At 40.0% G+C, this 22206-nt stretch overlaps 1 protein-coding gene and 1 long non-coding RNA gene across 2 annotated transcripts; one reads left to right on the top strand and one right to left on the bottom strand.

The window, feature by feature from the left end:
- Nucleotides 1-195: 195 nt before the first annotated feature.
- Nucleotides 196-1447, bottom strand: LOC132627118 (uncharacterized). Its single transcript, XM_060342255.1, has one exon. It carries the CDS (start codon nucleotides 1129-1131, stop codon nucleotides 463-465), a length of 669 nt encoding a protein of 222 aa, XP_060198238.1. The 5' UTR covers nucleotides 1132-1447; the 3' UTR covers nucleotides 196-462.
- Nucleotides 1448-1578: 131 nt separating this feature from the next.
- Nucleotides 1579-8391, top strand: LOC132627119 (uncharacterized). The gene is made up of 3 exons (XR_009577787.1): nucleotides 1579-1793; nucleotides 2681-2731; nucleotides 7844-8391. It is a non-coding gene; the product is annotated as an uncharacterized LOC132627119 (long non-coding RNA).
- Nucleotides 8392-22206: the final 13815 nt, after the last annotated feature.

Raw genomic sequence — 22206 nt, 5'->3', positions numbered from 1 at the left:
ATCAGTGTATAGGTTTTGTATATGTGGACTACTGCCTAATTAAGTTTGTCTGAAGGGACATAAACGAAAGATTCTCTAGAAAACATTTATACACGTTAGTATACAAAACTTAAACTCATCAACTAATTATTTAGGGTGAGTTTTATCTTGAATTTTTTATGTGCATAATGAGTTGTGCCAGTTATATATCTAGTTAGAGCATGCACCTGGCAGATGAGCATTTGTACTCTGCCCTGTATGAAGAGAAATTTCCGACCAAACCGATCAACAATACTAGAAGACACAAGGATTGAACCAAGATTGACTACTCCAAGAATCACAACACTCAGTAGAGCCGATTTATTTCCTAAACCTACTGATCGAAAAAGCACAGGTGCATAGAATGCAATGATATTAATACCACTCGTTTGCTGGAAAAATGGTATGGCAATGGACATGACCAAATGAGGCCGGTGTTGTCTCTTAAAGATTGTCACAAAAAGGCTCTAACTTAGAAGCTCTTGTAATTTCACAAGACTTAATAAGATCAGCTAACTCTGCTTCGATTTCGGTGTTGCTAGTGGTTCCACGAACCGATTGCTTTGCCTGCTCCAATTTTCCTCGCTCAAATAGGCTGCTAGGTGTATCGGAAATGAGAAGTGCACCTGTGTCCAAGTTGTGGTAATAAAATGAGATATAAATTATGGAAGATAATGGTTCAAATCTTGTCAAAGATATAAAATGCAGGCCTGGCTCAAGGGCAAGGAAATTGAAGCATTTGCTACTCAAAAGTAAAGGTCCCGTAATAAGGGATAGGCGATTTCTTTTCATATGACTAAATTTTAATGGGCAGAAATACCCAATATTTATGCTAGAGGGAGTAGCAGGTACTTGAGAAAATAGTTGAGGTGTTCGCAAATTGACCTTGACACCACCATTATATTTAAAAAAAAGAAAAAAGAAAAAAAAAAGAATGAGAAGTGCACCTATGGTCATTGTTGCAGCTAGAACTATGGCTAGGCCGAGGGAAAGGCGCCATCCCCAGGTGAGTTTAGAGGTGCCATAATTTATGCAATTTGCAGTAACAACGTCAAGGCCTATGAAGAATTGGAAGCTTGTGTTGAATGCACCAGGCCATTTTGAAGGTGCCATTTTTGATAGGTATACAGGAGGTACCCTTCAAATACATGCCCAAATATTATGATGGAATACGGTAATTAAATTGTTATACCCCGTATTTTTGCATATTCGGAAAATTCGAAATAAATTTGCTTTGTAAGCAATAAGGCCATATTTGATTTTATTCAATATATATGTTTTGTTTGTGAAAAATATTGATGCGGAAATATTGAGGAAGGCCAAGGGCAAAATTGAAATTTCGAAAATTAGTTTCGGGAATTACAAAATAAGATTTATAACCAATTGGACTCAAAAAAAAAAAAAAAAAAGAGGCCCAATCCACCTAGGGGTGGCCGGCCATGATGAGTGGAAAAAGAAAAAAAATCCAAGCCCATGGCACACACAAATCATGTGACCATTGACCAAAGGGACTATATAAGTTCATCATGTTGTAAAGAACATTCAAGAAAATAGAAAGAAGGAGAAATAAGAAAGAAGAAGAGAAAAGAAAAGAGCCTATACGGCTTTGGCCATAGAAAAATTGACTCCTTAAAATCTTGTTCCAAAAATTATTTTCTTGTTGTATTTCCACTAATTCAAGGCTCCTCTACAACTTGGTGTAGTTGTTTTGGAAGATAGAGCCCTTGCTTCATCAATTTGACACCTTGGTTAAGTGAAGAACTAAGGAGGAAAAGGTAAGAATTAATCCCTTTTCATTATGTTATGAAGGTTTGTTTATGTTGTAGTATGTGGAAATGAGTAGAAATCATAGAAATATGGAAGTTTGCAAAGTGGGTATGCATATGAACATGTGGCCGTGTGTGTGTGCTAATGTATAGACAATATGAGTTGAATTTTATGTTGTAATCTAGTTGTGGTTATGGTGGAATTTGTATTGGAAATGAAAGTTGAATGAAATTGGTTGAAGTTGGAAATATAGGGTATGGCCGTGTGGTATATGGAAGTCGAAATGGAAATGAATTAATTTTGTTTAATATGTTAGTTGTGTTGTTGTGATCATTATAATACAAATGAAGGTTAAATGGTTTAAGTTGGTATTGAAATGGAATGTAGAAGGTTATGTCATTTTAGAATGATTTTATGATATTATGGAAATGAAGTTGTTAAGGTGCAAATTATAATTATTGTTGATGGAATTAGAAGATGGAAATATGTTATGAATATGTATGTTGAAGATTAGAAGTTTCGGACGAATTATGGTTTTGGTGGAAAATTTGTATATTTTGTATATCTTGTGAATATTTTGTAAAATGATATAAAGTGTTTCCGAATTGCATTGGAGCGATTTTGATTAGTAAATGAATAAGAGAATGTTGGTATTGAATTGAAAGTGTGAAGTTGGAATGAAAGCTATTGCACTATGTTGGAAAGAAGACTAGTTATGCTATATTGTGTTTTATAATGATTGTTGGTGTTGTTGTTGAATTATTTGGCCGAGTTAAATTCTCGGGGTGTTGAATTTATAGGGGAGATGCTGCCCAAATTTTTGTAGACAAGTAAGGGCTAAGAATGAACTCCCAAAGCCTTATAACTTATGTTCGGTAATTGTGACAATTTGTAGATTTTGGAGCAAACGGGATTTGAGTCTAAGCGAGCGTAAGACGCACGTAAGGTATGTAAAGCTGTCCCTTTCCTTCTCTTGGCATGTCCTAGGTGTACTAGGTTTGAATTTGAGCATCGGGGATTATTCTGCTCGTAGAAATTCGAGTTTGATTTTGGACACTATTCATTCAATGTAATTGAACTATAATCCTTATGTTTGTTGGAAAATGTTTAAACATCCATAACTTTCACAAACGTAACCGGATCGCTCTGAAACTTCCATGGATGACTCCATAGGGTCTAATGTACGTAATTTGTGTCCGCCACCTCGGTTGACCCGAGGTGGGCCCACTGATTCCGAATCTACCCCGATTGTGCTATTGACTTATTTTTGAGCAATAACTAAAGGAAACTTTTAGCTGCTCCCTCCACTACTAAACGATAAGCATTTTAACTATCCCATTAAGTTCTATGATCTATTCTGATGTGTACAAACGGTCTCACAAGTTCTGTCTCGACATAATCCGCCAGAACATCCGAAAGATATGATTCGTATGCCCTTTTTGATATAAGTACTTCGATATAAGCATTCTGGCATAAGTGTTCCGATATAAGTATTCATCTACAAGAATTCTGATATAAAGTTCTGACATAAGTATTCTGACATAAGTATTCGGATACGAATATTCTGTTTGAGTAATCTGGTACGAATATTCTGATAGTACGTCCGATTATTCTGATGAGTCTTATAATATATTTTGATATGCAAAATAATTCCAGAGGTTTCGTTTCGATACAATCTATCGTGCTACCCAAAAGGTATACGTACATTATGACTAACGTTCGATTCCTTCGAATTGATCTGTCGTATGGATTTGCTTTGAAATGTCCGTAACTTTCACATACTAACTCCGATACGAGTAATTTGACATAAGTATTTTGATATGGGTATTTTGTTATAAGTGTTCTGACTTGAGTATTTTGATACAAGTATTTTGACATAAATGTTCTGATATAAGCATTCTGTTTGAATAACCTGCTACGAATATTCTGATGACACGTTCGATCATTCTATCGAGTCTCGATTTATGTGCATTTAGTTGCTCACTACTCTGCTCGTGCATGTGCTATGATCCCTTTCACCGGATCCCGGGCCGGTATGTATCGTGCGGATGGTTCGCCGAGTCCCTTGTCGGGGTCCGGGTTCCATATATGAATTTCGAAGTATGATGTGTCCGGTTCCGGGGTACTGTGGTATATGTGTCACGACCCAACCCCGTGGGCCGCGACCAGTGCCCGAGCTGGGCACCTATACGTACCCGATACCCCAAATTAGCATATTAACAGAATAATAATATAATAATAGTATTAGTGGTCGCTACAGAATTTAGCAGAAAAGCAGACTTGGCACACATAGGCCGATAAGGCCATCACAGAACAGAATATCCCAAACATATGTACAGAACCCACACAGATGTATCCACAGACCTCTACAGAACATATCATAATCATAAGACGGGACAGGGCCCCGTCATACCCTGAACAAAGTACATATCCAGATAGCAGTGACAGACTGTACCAAAAGATGGGCTCTGTAGAAGAGAGCGCCCCAAATAGCAGAAATAGGATCCTAAACGTGTGGATCAGCGAACCTGTCGTCAGTACCTGCGCGGCATGAAAACGCAGCCCCCGAAGAAAGGGGGGTCAGTACGAAATATGTACTGAATATGTAAAGCGGAATCACAGAAGTCAAATCATAATGGTTACAGAAAATGAGTACAGAATCCAGAGTGTCAAATGCATATTTCCAAAACAGACAGAATGCGTACAGAAACATATGTCATATCATATCATATCATATCCGGTCCCTGACACGGGACTCGGCAGACAGAATGTGGCCACCCTCCCGACGCTGGTGCCACTATACAGAGGAATCAGAAAAAGGGGCGTGGCCCCGTATCATATAATGTCATATCAAAATGGCCATACAGATCAGATCAGAATAGGCGGACATGGCACATCATACTCCACAGACCCATGTACGCGTATACCTGCCCCCTCACATCGGGACGCGGCGAACAATGCAGAGAATTACGCTTGACAACATATCCTGGCCCGGGCTCAGTGTGGGAAATATTGGGACATCCACGAATGGAGTAGTGAGAGACTAATGCAATTTAAAAATATAATAAATGTTTTCAAAGACTCGATGAAGCGTATCAAAGACAAACAAATCCAATGGGGTCGGACGGAATCATAATAAATGTATTTCGGATATCATAATAAATTACAGAAGTATAACTTTCCCGAAGTCATTCCGAGTGTCAAAATAATTTATAATATTTAACAGAATATTTAAAATAATATTCGTTAAGCGATTAGTAGGGTAATTAAAACATTTCTTTCAAAAATCGCTTAAAAAGGAAGCTTTAACACATTAGGGGCAAAACCGTAAATAGCGGGCCCGCCTTGGGACAAACAAGGCGGCGGGCTCAAATTGTGTCCTCTAAGCATATAGTATCACATAAAAAGGTTATACAAACATTCTATGACTTTCTGAATAATTTAGAGCAAAATTGCATAATTTCAGAAAAAGCGTATCAAAATGGTTCAATTCTACTGAAGGAAAAACTGAAATTTTGTCTTGCGGATTCCGAGGGCCAAGAGGTCCTTCGAGGCCCGGATCCGACCCTAACACACTAGGGGCATGCCAAGGGAAGAATTAGGGTTGCTTTACATACCTTTCGCGCTCCTTAAGCCTTTCCAAACTCACTTCCCGTTTCGTCGAAAAACTGCAATTGGTCAAGTTTACCAATTGTGAATTATTAATGCCATTATTTCAACTTTAAGCATATTTGGCTACCGAAATTTCGGCAGCACTTCCCCTATACATATGACACCCCGAGAATTCAACTCGGCTATAAATCATCAACAACAACCCAAACGACAACAACAATATCAACAATGAACATTAAAAACACAAATATCCTTCAACTAGTCATTTTTCTCACAAGTTGACATAATCTTCAATTCAACCCAACTTTCAACTAAGATCAATAATTTCATATTCAACAACCATCATGATCATCACCATATAGTTCTAGAAACATTTCATATCGTTTTCCTTAAGATATACACTCGATATACATGATATACAATCTTCCGCCAAAATCATAACTTATGCAAAACATCAAATCTTTGGCATACAACTTCATAACAAGTTTCCAACTTCCAAATTCATCAACCATAATCATAATTCACATCTTAACAACTTCATTTCCATAATATCACAAAATTATTCTAAAGTGACATAATCATCTACATTCCAACTTCAACCAAAATTCATTCAACTTTCATTCCCAATATAATTTCCATCATAACCACAACTAGAATGCAACATAAAATTCAACTCATATATGTATACAACATATATACACCCATGGCTACATATATATATACATACCCACTTTGCAAACTTCCTTATTTCCATAATTTCTACTCATTTCCACATACCACAACATAAACAAACCTTCATAACATAAGAAAAAAGAATTGATTCTTACCTTTTTCTACAAACTTCTTCACTTGAACAAGTTGTCAACTTGAAGAAATAAGTGCTCCTTCTTCCAAAACAATTACACCAAGTTGTAGAGGACACTTAATTTAGTAGGAATTCAACAAGAAAATAATTTTAGAGGCAAGATTTTGAGGGGTGATTCTTCTATGGCCAAACCCGAAATGCCCTCTTTTTGTTCTTGTTTTTCTCTTGTTTTTCCTCCTATTCTTTCTCTTGAAAGTTCTATGGAATTTGGATGATTAAGTGGTCTTTTATTCATTGACCACATGACTTAATTCCATGGGCTTGGATCCTTTTTATGGACCATGGCCGAATGGCTCCTCACTTGGGCCTGAATTTTTTTTTCTCATTTTTTTGGGCCAACTCGGTTGGTCCCGAGTTGGGCCTAGCCCACTGACCTTTCGACCTTAAAACGTTCATATCTCCTTGTACCGACGTCACCTGGGAACCCACGACCTATGGATGGAAAGCTAATTCAATTATCTACAACTTCTATTTCAAGGTATTTTCGAAATTCCAAACTTACAATACAGTTTTTGCCCCCCAAAGTCAGGTCACCCGAAAACGTTTTCTTAAAAATATTCGTTTGGAGGGTTTCCACTTTGATTTGGTCCAAAGGTACTTCATGAGTTGTGTTTAACTTTACATATGTGATTCATATGACTTTTCAGATGTTCCAAAAAAAAAAATCTCGGTATGTGGGCCCCACCCCAGCAGATGCTCCGAGGTTCAAAAATACGGGATATAACAATATGTCCGTCCCCGGTTACCGTGTATATGTTACGAAGTATGATGTGTCCGGTTCCCCGGCGTGTGATATGTCCCCGGGGTTACCGTGGTTATGATATGATGTGTTATGTGACGGAGATGTTCGGAGATATGAAATCTTCTGAAATATGATATGTTGTGGCGCCAAAGGAAGGAGTGGCGACCACGTTCCTGTGCCCTATGCATGACTCTGATATGCGTCATTTATGATTTGAAAGTAAATACTCTGATATTCTGGTAAGCTATTCATTTTCTATATCTCTTCTGATATACGATGTCAGCATTATACTATATGTTTGTGGATCGGGCTGCACGTTCCGCAGCACTATTATATGTCTATGGATCGGGCCGTACGTTCCTCGGCGCTGTCATAGTACAAATAAATTTGCTATATGATTCTGTCCACCGCGTCCCTCACAGAAGGGCCGGGAACTGTTATGCATATATATACGATATACGGTTCTGATATGCACAGTTTGTGTTTGGAAAGTAAGCTCTCAGGCATTATGTAACCTCTGTACTACTTCTGACCTATGATGTCGGTATACATGATCCATGTCTGAAAAACAAGCATTTTAACATTCTGGGTCCGTACTTTTTCTGACATGTGACTTCAGCTTATATGATCTGATATTTCGGGCCTGCATTATCTGACTTCCGATATCTGTATACACGATTTGTGATATGGAAATAGCGTCTTGATAATTTGGAATATATATTTATTTCTGTACTATTGTCCCAGTTATGGTTTTATTTTCTGTACTCCATGCTTTACATACTCGGTACATATCCCGTACTGACCCCCTTTCTTCGGGGGCTGCGTTTCATGCCGCGCAGGTACAGACATTTATTGAGGTGATCCGTCAGCTTAGGATCCATAGTTTGCTGTCTGGAGTGCTCCTTTGATCCGGAGCCCATACTTTTGGTACAGACCTTTCAGTTATACATATCTTTATGTTTATGTCTATGTTGGGTGCGGCGGGGCCCTGTCCCGTCATATGATTCTGTTGTCTGTATTAGAGGCCTGTAGACATGTATGTGGGTCATGGGTCATGTTTGGTCAGTGAAGTTTACTTGGTCTGTGTCCAGTATTCTCCTACACTACGCTAACATGATCGATTATGCTTTATGATATAAACAACGATTTAAAAGATATGTTTATAATTTTGTACGCATGGGATTCGTAATGTGTAAACGTAAGCGTAATTTGGTTAGTAAGTATGTACGGGTGTCCACGTCGGGCACCAGTTGCGGCCTACGGGGTTGGGTCGTGACATAAATATACTTCCAAACTATGTCTCCTTTGTCCCTTTACTGCTTTACATGATGATCAAACATACAGATGGTAAATACTTTTTTTGTCAAAATATAAATCACGCATGTTCTTGAATCTCTTCATTTTAATGTTAAGAAATCCTTACATTGAAGTTTCAATTTCATCAGTAAGTTAATTTGAATCAAAATAATTATTTTAACTGAAATAATGACTGGCGATGAAAACCATATTTCACACTATCTCAGATTATTTGTTGTACTTACCAAAATAAGATTACTAGACTCTATGTTTTGCTACCTGGTTAGTAAAGCCGACACCAAAGCGTAGAAAAATGCGACCCAAGATGAGCATAAAAATGTTTTGAGCAGCACCATTGATCAGAGCACCAGCAAAGAAAGTGCAACCTCCTACTACCATTATGTTTCTTCATCCTATGGTTGCCGTGAGACGATCAGCGACGAGAGACGCAACCAAGCCAGCTATATAGAGTGATGAAGAGAAGGCTGTTAAAACTTCACTGTCGTATATACAATACACGTTTCCTTCAGATGCTGCCTTCCCCAACCAATGTGGTACTCTAACAGGTTCAAGTGATCATACGTGAAATTAACCCTCACAATGTCCTTTTTGTTCATTTATTTATTTATGATTTGTACATCAGGCTGAATTTCACAAACGAATGAGACAATGTTTAGCCAGTGGTTTTGATAATATCCTAGAAATATTTTTTCCAAAAATAAATAGTATATCTTCTTTCCTTGGACACGAAAGATAGCATAATGTAAGTCACTTCATCCCTGTTAATAGGCAGTTTTCTATGACTCTCATAAATTCACAATTTCGGATTCACTGGCTCGAAAAGAAATGCTCAGAAAGTTCCTTTTTAAATTGCATATCGGAAAACAAAATGAGTTTTTGAGTGCAAGTATATTCTACGATTACCAGTTGTTCAACGCCAGAAAACTGGAACTCGATCAGTCTAATAAAATGGACAATGAAAAAGAAAAGAAGTATATTTACCTGAAATTCCAATATCAAATCCGAAAATGAGGCCGCCTGATATAGCAACAATGCCGCCAAGAAGTATATGGAACTCGGGCTTTTTTTCTCTCATTTTTTTGGGCCAACTCGGTTGGTCCCGAGTTGGGCCTAGCCCACTGACCTTTCGACCTTAAAACGTTCATATCTCCTTGTACCGACGTCACCTGGGAACCCACGACCTATGGATGGAAAGCTAATTCAATTATCTACAACTTATATTTCAAGGTATTTTCGAAATTCCAAAATTACAATACAGGTTTTGCCCCCCAAAGTCAGGTCACCCGAAAACGTTTTCTTAAAAATATTCGTTTGGAGGGTTTCCACTTTGATTTGGTCCAAAGGTACTTCATGAGTTGTGTTTAACTTTACATATGTGATTCATATGACTTTTCAGATGTTCCAAAAAAAAATCTCGGTATGTGGGCCCCACCCCAGCAGATGCTCCGAGGTTCAAAAATACGGGATATAACATCCTCCCCCCCTTTAGAACATTCGTCCTCGAATGTTAAATTAATCTCATAGGGTTTGAAAATACTTTGGGGGAGTTCATGTTTACAGACATCACATATGACACACGATTGATATTGGAATAAATTAAAGCAGGGATTTAAGGTTACCTGTGGGTATAGAGAACAAATGAGGATATTTCTTCTTCATTTCCTCTTCGGCCTCCCATGTCATTTCCTCCCTATTATCGTTCCGCCACAGTACCTTAACAGAGGCTACATCTTTATTCCGAAGCCTCCTTACCTGACGATCCAAAATAGATACGGGCTGCTCCTCGTACGATAGTTGCTCCGTCACCTGAATATCATCAGCAGGAAATATTCTAGAAGGGTCACCGACGCATTTACGAAGCATAGAGACATGAAATACCGGATGTACCGCTTCCAAATCAGATGGCAAATCTAGCTCATAGGCGACATTTCCAGTTTTTCGAACAATCTGATAAGGCCCAATATAACGCGGACTGAGCTTACCCTTTCTGCCGAACCGCATCACGCCTTTCATAGGCGATACCTTCAGGAATACCCAATCGCCTACCTGAAACTCCAACGGTCGACGCCGTTTATCCGCGTATGACTTCTGTCGACTCTGGGCTGCCAACAGTCGCTCCCGAATAAGTTTTACCTTGTCCACGGCCTGCTGGACCATATCTGGGCCAATCAACTCTGACTCGCCAATATCAAACCAGCCAATCGGCGATCTGCATTTCCTGCCATATAGAGCCTCGTACGGAGGCATCTGGATGCTGGAATGGTAACTGTTATTATATGCAAACTCAATCAATGGCAAGTGATCATCCCAGCTGCCTCTGAAATCAATAACGCAGGCCCGCAACATATCCCCCAGCGTCTGTATAGTGCGCTCGGCCTGTCCGTCGCTCTGAGGATGAAAGGCTGTGCTCAGACTCACCTGAGTCCCTAGACCCTCCTGAAACGACCTCCAGAAACGCGCCGTAAACTGGGCGCCTCTGTCAGAAATAATAGATATAGGAACTCCGTGAAGCTTCACAATCTCTCTAATATAGAGCCTGGCATAATCCTCGGCGGAATAAGTAGTCCTGACGGGAAGAAAATGGGCTGATTTCGTCAGCCTATCAACAACGACCCAGATGGAATCATACTTCCGTGGAGTGCGAGGCAAACCTGTAATGAAGTCCATATTAATAACCTCCCACTTCCAAGTCGGGATTTCCATCTCCTGCAACAGTCCACCCGGCTTCTGATGCTCAATCTTGACCTGCTGACAATTAGGGCACTGGGCGACGAACTCTGTAATATCCCGCTTCATGCCGTCCCACCAGTATAAGCATCGGAGATCATGGTACATCTTCGTAGACCCAGGATGGACCGAATAGCGAGCATAATGTGCCTCGCTCATAACCTGCTGCCGAAGGCCTGCAATATCAGGTACACACAACCTGCCTCTGTATAACAAAGTACCGTCCGGTGAAAACTCGAACGGAGTCCTCTCCTTATCATAGGCTGTGTCCCTGTACTGAGCTAAGACAGGATCTTCGTATTGACGCCGCTTAATATCGTCCCTGAGGGATGACTCAGAAACCCCTCGAACAGAAATCCGTGTATCTCCAGAATCGGCCAGACGAACCCCGAGACTAGCCAACTGCTGAATATCACGGGCTATCTCTCTCCTGTCTGGCTGTAAATCGGCCAAACTGCCCATAGACTTCCGACTGAGCGCATCGGCAACAACATTAGCCTTACCCGGATGATACAGAATATCCACGTCATAATCTTTCAGAAGCTCCAGCCACCTCCGCTGTCGCAAATTAAGCTCTCTCTGCCTGAAAATATACTGGAGACTCTTATGATCAGTATAGATATCCACATGAACGCCATATAAATAGTGTCTCCATATCTTCAGAGCATGAATTACCGCTGCGAGCTCCAGATCGTGGGTAGGATAATTCTTCTCATGCTTCTTGAGCTGCCGGGAAGCATACGCTATAACTCTGCCATGCTGCATCAATACACAGCCCAACCCCATGCCAGAAGCGTCACAATAAATAACATACCCGTCCGGTCCCTCTGGAAGAGTCAGAACTGGGGCTGTAGTCAGCTTCTCCTTCAGCAACTGGAAGCTCCGTTCACAAGCGTCAGACCACAGGAACTTAGCTCCCTTCTGAGTCAGCCTTGTCAAAGGCGCTGAAATCGAAGCAAACTTCTCCACAAATCTCCTGTAATAGCCTGCTAACCCCAGGAAACTGCGTACCTCTGTGGGCGTCGTAGGTCTGGGCCAATTCTTCACGGCCTCAATCTTCTGTGTGTCCACCCGGACACCATCAGCTGCAATAACATGCCCCAAGAAAGCCACTGAAGACAGCCAGAATTCACACTTAGAAAATTTCGCATATAATTTCTGATGCCGGAGTACCCCTAATACCGATCTCAGATGATCTGCGTGCTCCGCCTCAGACCGGGAATAAACCAGGATATCATCAATGAATACAATTACAAACATATCCAAGAATGGCCTGAATACCCGGTTCATCAAATCCATGAATACTGCGGGGGCATTAGTAAGCCCAAAAGACATAACCCTGAACTCGTAATGCCCATATCGGGTCCGGAAAGCTGTCTTAGGGATATCGGCCTCTCGTACTCGCACCTGGTGGTAACCGGATCGAAGATCTATCTTCGAAAAACACTTAGCGCCCTACAGCTGATCAAACAAATCATCAATCCTGGGGAGGGGGTATTTATTCTTTATAGTTACCTTATTCAGCTGCCGATAATCAATACACATACGCAGCGACCCGTCCTTCTTACGCACAAATAATACCGGGGCTCCCCAAGGCGAAGTACTGGGTCTGATGAAGCCCTTATCCAACAAATCTTTCAGCTGCTCTTTCAACTCCTTTAATTCTGCAGGCGCCATTCTATACGGAGGAATAGAGATAGGCTGAGTGTTTGGGAGTAAATCAATAGATAAATCTATATCCCGCTCTGGAGGAAGACCTGGAAGCTCGTCGGGGAAAACATCTGGAAACTCATTAACCACGGGGACTGACTGAAGTGTCGGCGTCTCTGCGTCCAAGTCTTGCACCCGTACCAGATGATAGATATAACCCTTTCTAATCATTTTCTTTGCCTTAAGGTATGAAATAAACTTACCTTTCGGCGATGCTGTATTTCCAGCCCAATCTAAAACTGGCTCCCCGGGAAACTGGAAGCGAACCACCTTATTCTGGCAGTCAACATTAGCATAACAGGAAGCTAGCCAGTCCATACCCATAATAACATCAAATTCAGTCATATCTAACTCTACCAGATCTGCCTTAGTATCACGGCCACATACAATCACAGAACAGTCTTTATAAACCTGTTTCGCTACAATAAAGTCCCCTATCGGTGTGGCTACCTCAAATGGCTCTATAGGTTCAGACATAATACCAATTTTACCGGCAACAAGAGGTGAAATATATGATAAAGTTGAACCTGGATCAATTAATGCATACACAGACCGAGAGAAGACCAATAAAGTACCTGTAACGACATTAGGAGATGCCTCCTGATCCTGGCGGCTGGCCAAAGCATAAATACGGTTCGAAGGACCGCTAATACCAGAAGCTCCACCACGGCCTCTGCCGCGACCCGCTGGTACCGAAATACCCTGCCCCGTAGGGCGCATAGCCACTGACGAAGATGAAGACCCAGCGGCTGATCCGGTAGGCTGCGCTGCACCACCCGAACTACCCTTATACGGGCAATCTCTCACAGAATGGCCCTGACGGCCACAAGAAAAGCATGCACCGGTGGCTCTGTAGCACTCTCCCGTATGGTATCTGCCGCAAAAAGAACACTGAACCCTGGGTGGCCTCATCTGACCAGAACCCCTATCTGTCCGCGAACCTGAAGCCTTGGAGCTCTGGCCTGTTCCTGAATACCCTGGGCTATCGAATCTGCGACCTGCAGGCTGGGGAGGCGCGCTATGCACCGGCTGAGATGAAAATCTGCTAGGCTGCTGCGGCTGTTAGGGCTGTCTGCCCCGAAAGTCTCCAGATGACCTGGCCCTCTTGGGCTGTCTCCGATCCTGGCCCCTGTCAGGCTGGTGTCCTCTTCTGCCCCGATCCTCCATGCCCTGGGCATGGGCCTGGATACGGGCAATGTCCATACCGGGCTGAGCAGCCAATACTAAGCAGCTATCAACAAAATACCGATCCAGCCCCATAATATATCTATGCATCCGGTCCGCCATAGTAGCCACCACAATAGGTGCATATCGGGCCAAGGAATCAAACTCCAAACTATAGTCCCGAATACTGCGGCCCTTCTGCCTCAATAATAAGAATCTATCAGATCTGGCTCGTCGCAACTCTGGGGGCAGAAAGTGTCCAAGAAATGCCTGAGAAAAATCGCCCCAAACTGCTGGAGGAGCGCCGTCCCCCCTGGATAGCCCCCATGACTCGTACCAGTTTGCCGCCACATCATATAACCGGTACGAAGCTAACGCGACTGACTCTATCTCGGAAGCATTAATCAAATCTAGAGTGCGTCGCATCTTCCTAATAAACTCCTCAGGATCCTCCTCGGGCTTTGTCCCGAAGAACTCTAGAGGGTTACAAGTCAAAAACTCACGGGCTCTCGAACTATCACGCTGACTGCCCGGTCACCTCCCAGTCCATGCCCCTGAACCTGCCCTGCCACAAGTCTAGTCAGCAACTGGACTGCCTCCCTCATAGACTGATCCTCAGTGCCTGGCCGTGGAGCTGGAGGCTCAGGTACTGGAACTGCGGGAGCTGGCAGTGGAGCCGTCCCCCGATCTACAGCTACGGCTGCCCCAATCTCCTCCACGAGTGGCTGTGTAGAAGAACCCTCTGTCTGGGGCAAAGTCTCCGGAGCAATATATACCTGGGCCCTGGTAGTCCTCTAGACCCGGCTAGTCTCTCCTACGGCAACTGACTTGGCCTTTTGGGCCGCTGTCCCCTTTATTGGAGGCATATCTGCAAATATAGCCACTCGTTAGGAAGGGGTCATCCTGATAACACAGCTCTATCGCACGATCTAAGACAGAAAGAAGGGTAGTATCCTAAATGCCCTGTAGCCTCCTGTTTATAGGTTTGGTGCACAACACACCGATAAACAAGACTCTACTAGACACGGTCTGTGGACATTCCGAGGACGAACCGCTCTGATACCACTTTTGTCACGACCCAACCCCGTGGGCCGCGACCAGTGCCCGAGCTGGGCACCTATACGTACCCGATACCCCAAATTAGCATATTAACAGAATAATAATATAATAATAGTATTAGTGGTCGCTACAGAATTTAGCAGAAAAGCAGACTTGGCACACATAGGCCGATAAGGCCATCACAGAACAGAATATCCCAAACATATGTACAGAACCCACACAGATGTATCCACAGACCTCTACAGAACATATCATAATCATAAGACGGGACAGGGCCCCGTCATACCCTGAACAAAGTACATATCCAGATAGCAGTGACAGACTGTACCAAAAGATGGGCTCTGTAGAAGAGAGCGCCCCAAATAGCAGAAATAGGATCCTAAACGTGTGGATCAGCGAACCTGTCGTCAGTACCTGCGCGGCATGAAAACGCAGCCCCCGAAGAAAGGGGGGTCAGTACGAAATATGTACTGAATATGTAAAGCGGAATCACAGAAGTCAAATCATAATGGTTACAGAAAATGAGTACAGAATCCAGAGTGTCAAATGCATATTTCCAAAACAGACAGAATGCGTACAGAAACATATGTCATATCATATCATATCATATCCGGTCCCTGACACGGGACTCGGCAGACAGAATGTGGCCACCCTCCCGACGCTGGTGCCACTATACAGAGGAATCAGAAAAAGGGGCGTGGCCCCGTATCATATAATGTCATATCAAAATGGCCATACAGATCAGATCAGAATAGGCGGACATGGCACATCATACTCCACAGACCCATGTACGCGTATACCTGCCCCCTCACATCGGGACGCGGCGAACAATGCAGAGAATTACGCTTGACAACATATCCTGGCCCGGGCTCAGTGTGGGAAATATTGGGACATCCACGAATGGAGTAGTGAGAGACTAATGCAATTTAAAAATATAATAAATGTTTTCAAAGACTCGATGAAGCGTATCAAAGACAAACAAATCCAATGGGGTCGGACGGAATCATAATAAATGTATTTCGGATATCATAATAAATTACAGAAGTATAACTTTCCCGAAGTCATTCCGAGTGTCAAAATAATTTATAATATTTAACAGAATATTTAAAATAATATTCGTTAAGCGATTAGTAGGGTAATTAAAACATTTCTTTCAAAAATCGCTTAAAAAGGAAGCTTTAACACATTAGGGGCAAAACCGTAAATAGCGGGCCCGCCTTGGGACAAACAAGGCGGCGGGCTCAAATTGTGTCCTCTAAGCATATAGTATCACATAAAAAGGTTATACAAACATTCTATGACTTTCTGAATAATTTAGAGCAAAATTGCATAATTTCAGAAAAAGCGTATCAAAATGGTTCAATTCTACTGAAGGAAAAACTGAAATTTTGTCTTGCGGATTCCGAGGGCCAAGAGGTCCTTCGAGGCCCGGATCCGACCCTAACACACTAGGGGCATGCCAAGGGAAGAATTAGGGTTGCTTTACATACCTTTCGCGCTCCTTAAGCCTTTCCAAACTCACTTCCCGTTTCGTCGAAAAACTGCAATTGGTCAAGTTTACCAATTGTGAATTATTAATGCCATTATTTCAACTTTAAGCATATTTGGCTACCGAAATTTCGGCAGCACTTCCCCTATACATATGACACCCCGAGAATTCAACTCGGCTATAAATCATCAACAACAACCCAAACGACAACAACAATATCAACAATGAACATTAAAAACACAAATATCCTTCAACTAGTCATTTTTCTCACAAGTTGACATAATCTTCAATTCAACCCAACTTTCAACTAAGATCAATAATTTCATATTCAACAACCATCATGATCATCACCATATAGTTCTAGAAACATTTCATATCGTTTTCCTTAAGATATACACTCGATATACATGATATACAATCTTCCGCCAAAATCATAACTTATGCAAAACATCAAATCTTTGGCATACAACTTCATAACAAGTTTCCAACTTCCAAATTCATCAACCATAATCATAATTCACATCTTAACAACTTCATTTCCATAATATCACAAAATTATTCTAAAGTGACATAATCATCTACATTCCAACTTCAACCAAAATTCATTCAACTTTCATTCCCAATATAATTTCCATCATAACCACAACTAGAATGCAACATAAAATTCAACTCATATATGTATACAACATATATACACCCATGGCTACATATATATATACATACCCACTTTGCAAACTTCCTTATTTCCATAATTTCTACTCATTTCCACATACCACAACATAAACAAACCTTCATAACATAAGAAAAAAGAATTGATTCTTACCTTTTTCTACAAACTTCTTCACTTGAACAAGTTGTCAACTTGAAGAAATAAGTGCTCCTTCTTCCAAAACAATTACACCAATTTGTAGAGGACACTTAATTTAGTAGGAATTCAACAAGAAAATAATTTTAAAAGCAAGATTTTGAGGGGTGATTCTTCTATGGCCAAACCCGAAATGCCCTCTTTTTGTTCTTGTTTTTCTCTTGTTTTTCCTCCTATTCTTTCTCTTGAAAGTTCTATGGAATTTGGATGATTAAGTGGTCTTTTATTCATTGACCACATGACTTAATTCCATGGGCTTGGATCCTTTTTATGGACCATGGCCGAATGGCTCCTCACTTGGGCCTGAATTTGTTTTTCTCATTTTTTTGGGCCAACTCGGTTGGTCCCGAGTTGGGCCTAGCCCACTGACCTTTCGACCTTAAAACGTTCATATCTCCTTGTACCGACGTCACCTGGGAACCCACCACCTATGGATGGAAAGCTAATTCAATTATCTACAACTTCTATTTCAAGGTATTTTCGAAATTCCAAACTTACAATACAGGTTTTGCCCCCCAAAGTCAGGTCACCCGAAAACGTTTTCTTAAAAATATTCGTTTGGAGGGTTTCCACTTTGATTTGGTCCAAAGGTACTTCATGAGTTGTGTTTAACTTTACATATGTGATTCATATGACTTTTCAGATGTTCCAAAAAAAAAAATCTCGGTATGTGGGCCCCACCCCAGCAGATGCTCCGAGGTTCAAAAATACGGGATATAACAATATGTCCGTCCCCGGTTACCGTGTATATGTTACGAAGTATGATGTGTCCGGTTCCCCGGCGTGTGATATGTCCCCGGGGTTACCGTGGTTATGATATGATGTGTTATGTGACGGAGATGTTCGGAGATATGAAATCTTCTGAAATATGATATGTTGTGGCGCCAAAGGAAGGAGTGGCGACCACGTTCCTGTGCCCTATGCATGACTCTGATATGCGTCATTTATGATTTGAAAGTAAATACTCTGATATTCTGGTAAGCTATTCATTTTCTATATCTCTTCTGATATACGATGTCAGCATTATACTATATGTTTGTGGATCGGGCTGCACGTTCCGCAGCACTATTATATGTCTATGGATCGGGCCGTACGTTCCTCGGCGCTGTCATAGTACAAATAAATTTGCTATATGATTCTGTCCACCGCGTCCCTCACAGAAGGGCCGGGAACTGTTATGCATATATATACGATATACAGTTCTGATATGCACAGTTTGTGTTTGGAAAGTAAGCTCTCAGGCATTATGTAACCTCTGTACTACTTCTGACCTATGATGTCGGTATACATGATCCATGTCTGAAAAACAAGCATTTTAACATTCTGGGTCCGTACTTTTTCTGACATGTGACTTCAGCTTATATGATCTGATATTTCGGGCCTGCATTATCTGACTTCCGATATCTGTATACACGATTTGTGATCTGGAAATAGCGCCTTGATAATTTGGAATATATATTTATTTCTGTACTATTGTCCCAGTTATGGTTTTATTTTCTGTACTCCATGCTTTACATACTCGGTACATATCCCGTACTGACCCCCTTTCTTCGGGGGCTGCGTTTCATGCCGCGCAGGTACAGACATTTATTGAGGTGATCCGTCAGCTTAGGATCCATAGTTTGCTGTCTGGAGTGCTCCTTTGATCCGGAGCCCATACTTTTGGTACAGACCTTTCAGTTATACATATCTTTATGTTTATGTCTATGTTGGGTGCGGCGGGGCCCTGTCCCGTCATATGATTCTGTTGTCTGTATTAGAGGCCTGTAGACATGTATGTGGGTCATGGGTCATGTTTGGTCAGTGAAGTTTACTTGGTCTGTGTCCAGTATTCTCCTACACTACGCTAACATGATCGATTATGCTTTATGATATAAACAACGATTTAAAAGATATGTTTATAATTTTGTACGCATGGGATTCGTAATGTGTAAACGTAAGCGTAATTTGGTTAGTAAGTATGTACGGGTGTCCACGTCGGGCACCAGTTGCGGCCTACGGGGTTGGGTCGTGACATAAATATACTTCCAAACTATGTCTCCTTTGTCCCTTTACTGCTTTACATGATGATCAAACATACAGATGGTAAATACTTTTTTTGTCAAAATATAAATCACGCATGTTCTTGAATCTCTTCATTTTAATGTTAAGAAATCCTTACATTGAAGTTTCAATTTCATCAGTAAGTTAATTTGAATCAAAATAATTATTTTAACTGAAATAATGACTGGCGATGAAAACCATATTTCACACTATCTCAGATTATTTGTTGTACTTACCAAAATAAGATTACTAGACTCTATGTTTTGCTACCTGGTTAGTAAAGCCGACACCAAAGCGTAGAAAAATGCGACCCAAGATGAGCATAAAAATGTTTTGAGCAGCACCATTGATCAGAGCACCAGCAAAGAAAGTGCAACCTCCTACTACCATTATGTTTCTTCATCCTATGGTTGCCGTGAGACGACCAGCGACGAGAGACGCAACCAAGCCAGCTATATAGAGTGATGAAGAGAAGGCTGTTAAAACCTCACTGTCGTATATACAATACACGTTTCCTTCAGATGCTGCCTTCCCCAACCAATGTGGTACTCTAACAGGTTCAAGTGATCATACGTGAAATTAACCCTCACAATGTCCTTTTTTTTCATTTATTTATTTATGATTTGTACATCAGTCTGAATTTCACAAACGAATGAGACAATGTTTAGCCAGTGGTTTTGATAATATCCTAGAAATATTTTTTCCAAAAATAAATAGTATATCTTCTTTCCTTGGACACGAAAGATAGCATAATGTAAGTCACTTCATCCCTGTTAATAGGCAGTTTTCTATGACTCTCATAAATTCACAATTTCGGATTCACTGGCTCGAAAAGAAATGCTCAGAAAGTTCCTTTTTAAATTGCATATCGGAAAACAAAATGAGTTTTTGAGTGCAAGTATATTCTACGATTACCAGTTGTTCAACGCCAGAAAACTGGAACTCGATCAGTCTAATAAAATGGACAATGAAAAAGAAAAGAAGTATATTTACCTGAAATTCCAATATCAAATCCGAAAATGAGGCCGCCTGATATAGCAACAATGCTAGTGATAACAACCGCAAATGTTACCTTCCTATTAAAGCGGTTATCGCTGACTTGTCCATCAACAGCCATGCCATCAATTGCCATTTTTCATACTCAGTTCTCAGCTACTTGAAGAGATCTAAAACAAAGTATTATACTTCCAATATTGATCTATATATAGAGTAGCTTCACATATATGAACATAAAGTTATCCACTAAAGTATGCACGAAATTGCCAATTAATCGTATATAAACAGAACATGTGCAACCTCAATAAATAACTAGTTACAAGTCTAGACGTTTTAAACTTTGTTATAAATGGAAGGGATTAAAGAATTTTAGCTCTTCAAAGGAGGAAAGGCTAAATTAATATTTCAATTCTCAGTGGTCCTTACAGTTGGAATATTTGGGACGAAAGGTCTAAGGTTAATTATCCAATTTCTGAAATTATATATAAAAAAAAAGGATAAATTTCAGTTGTGTTAAATGCGAGAGAAATTTTGTTAGTACGTTGTTGAATAACAAAAGATGCACAAGCGGAAAAAGTTCAGGCTTGTTGTGGAAATAGATGTCTACTTATTATCAAACTATTCTCTTGATGTCCCTTTTTTCTAAAATTGGGTACTTAGTGTTATTGTATTCAAAACAATATTTAATTTGGAGAACTCAACTAACTCAGAAAAATAATGGCAGCACGAATTTGATATCCTTTTCCCCCCCTAAAATTGACTCTCTCGTCACTTGGCTTGAAGCAATTATTCCATCCCTTAACATCAGTATTTAGCAAATACGAAGCTTGTTTTCATTACTTTTTGGCACAAGGAACAATTACCTTCTACATTATACATTCTAATACAATAAATCAGATAAGCACCCTGACAATACAACAATACTAGTTGTTGACACCCAATTTTGTCCCGCCTCTCCTCCGAAATACATATTTGCGCTTCTAATATTTTAAAAAAAAAATAAAAAAAAATATAATAATAAAAAATAATAAATAAATAAATAAATAAATAATAATATATATTATGTTTACTATAGTTACTAGTCTCTTATCAATAACGACGTTTTATTATTCTGTTACAACTATTATTATTATCATTATTATTAATATTAATAACTATTATTATTATTCTTAAATTATCATTATTACTAATTGTCATTATTATTATTATTGTTAATTACTAATCACTATTATCAGCGTTATTTTGTTATCAATTATTAATCATCATTATCATCGTTATTTTATTATTAATTATTGTCATTGTTTTATCAATAATTGTTATTTATTTATTATTATCATCATCATTATTATTATTATTATTATTATCATTATTATCTTATTATTACCACTATTATTGTTATTATTATTAATTTATTAACGTTTTGTCACTATCAATAATTGTTATTTATTATTGTTATCTTGTTATTAATTATTATCATCTTTATTATTATTATTAATTATTATCATTTTAATTATCAATGTTTGTTATCTACTATTATTATTTTTTTCGCCATTATCATTATTGTTATCATTATTAGCAGCGTTATCACCGCTAGTTATTCGTTACGGTGTTTAGTATCATTGAAACTGGCATTTCTCGGCATTTTATCAACTCCCGCATGCACATCGCATTTATTTTCGCGCATTTAAAATGATAGCTTTATTTATCGTTAACATTTTTATCACACGGTCATTGCAACAGCATAATTTTTATTATCCGGGTCTTTTACAATTGCATATTTTCGTACCAAGTGATATTCTAGCACCCTTGGTACATCGCTAATCAAAATAGGT

This window comes from Lycium barbarum, chromosome 2 (genome assembly GCF_019175385.1).
Source record: "Lycium barbarum isolate Lr01 chromosome 2, ASM1917538v2, whole genome shotgun sequence".
Lineage (NCBI taxonomy): Eukaryota > Viridiplantae > Streptophyta > Magnoliopsida > Solanales > Solanaceae > Lycium > Lycium barbarum.
The sequence above is the reverse complement of the archived record's forward strand: the minus strand, read 5'-3'. Positions and strand labels throughout refer to the sequence as shown.

What these genes read in the sequence shown, in the direction of transcription:
- LOC132627118 (XM_060342255.1), bottom strand. Translation starts at nt 1,131, where the DNA reads ATGGCACCTTCAAAATGGCCTGGTGCATTCAACACAAGCTTCCAATTC.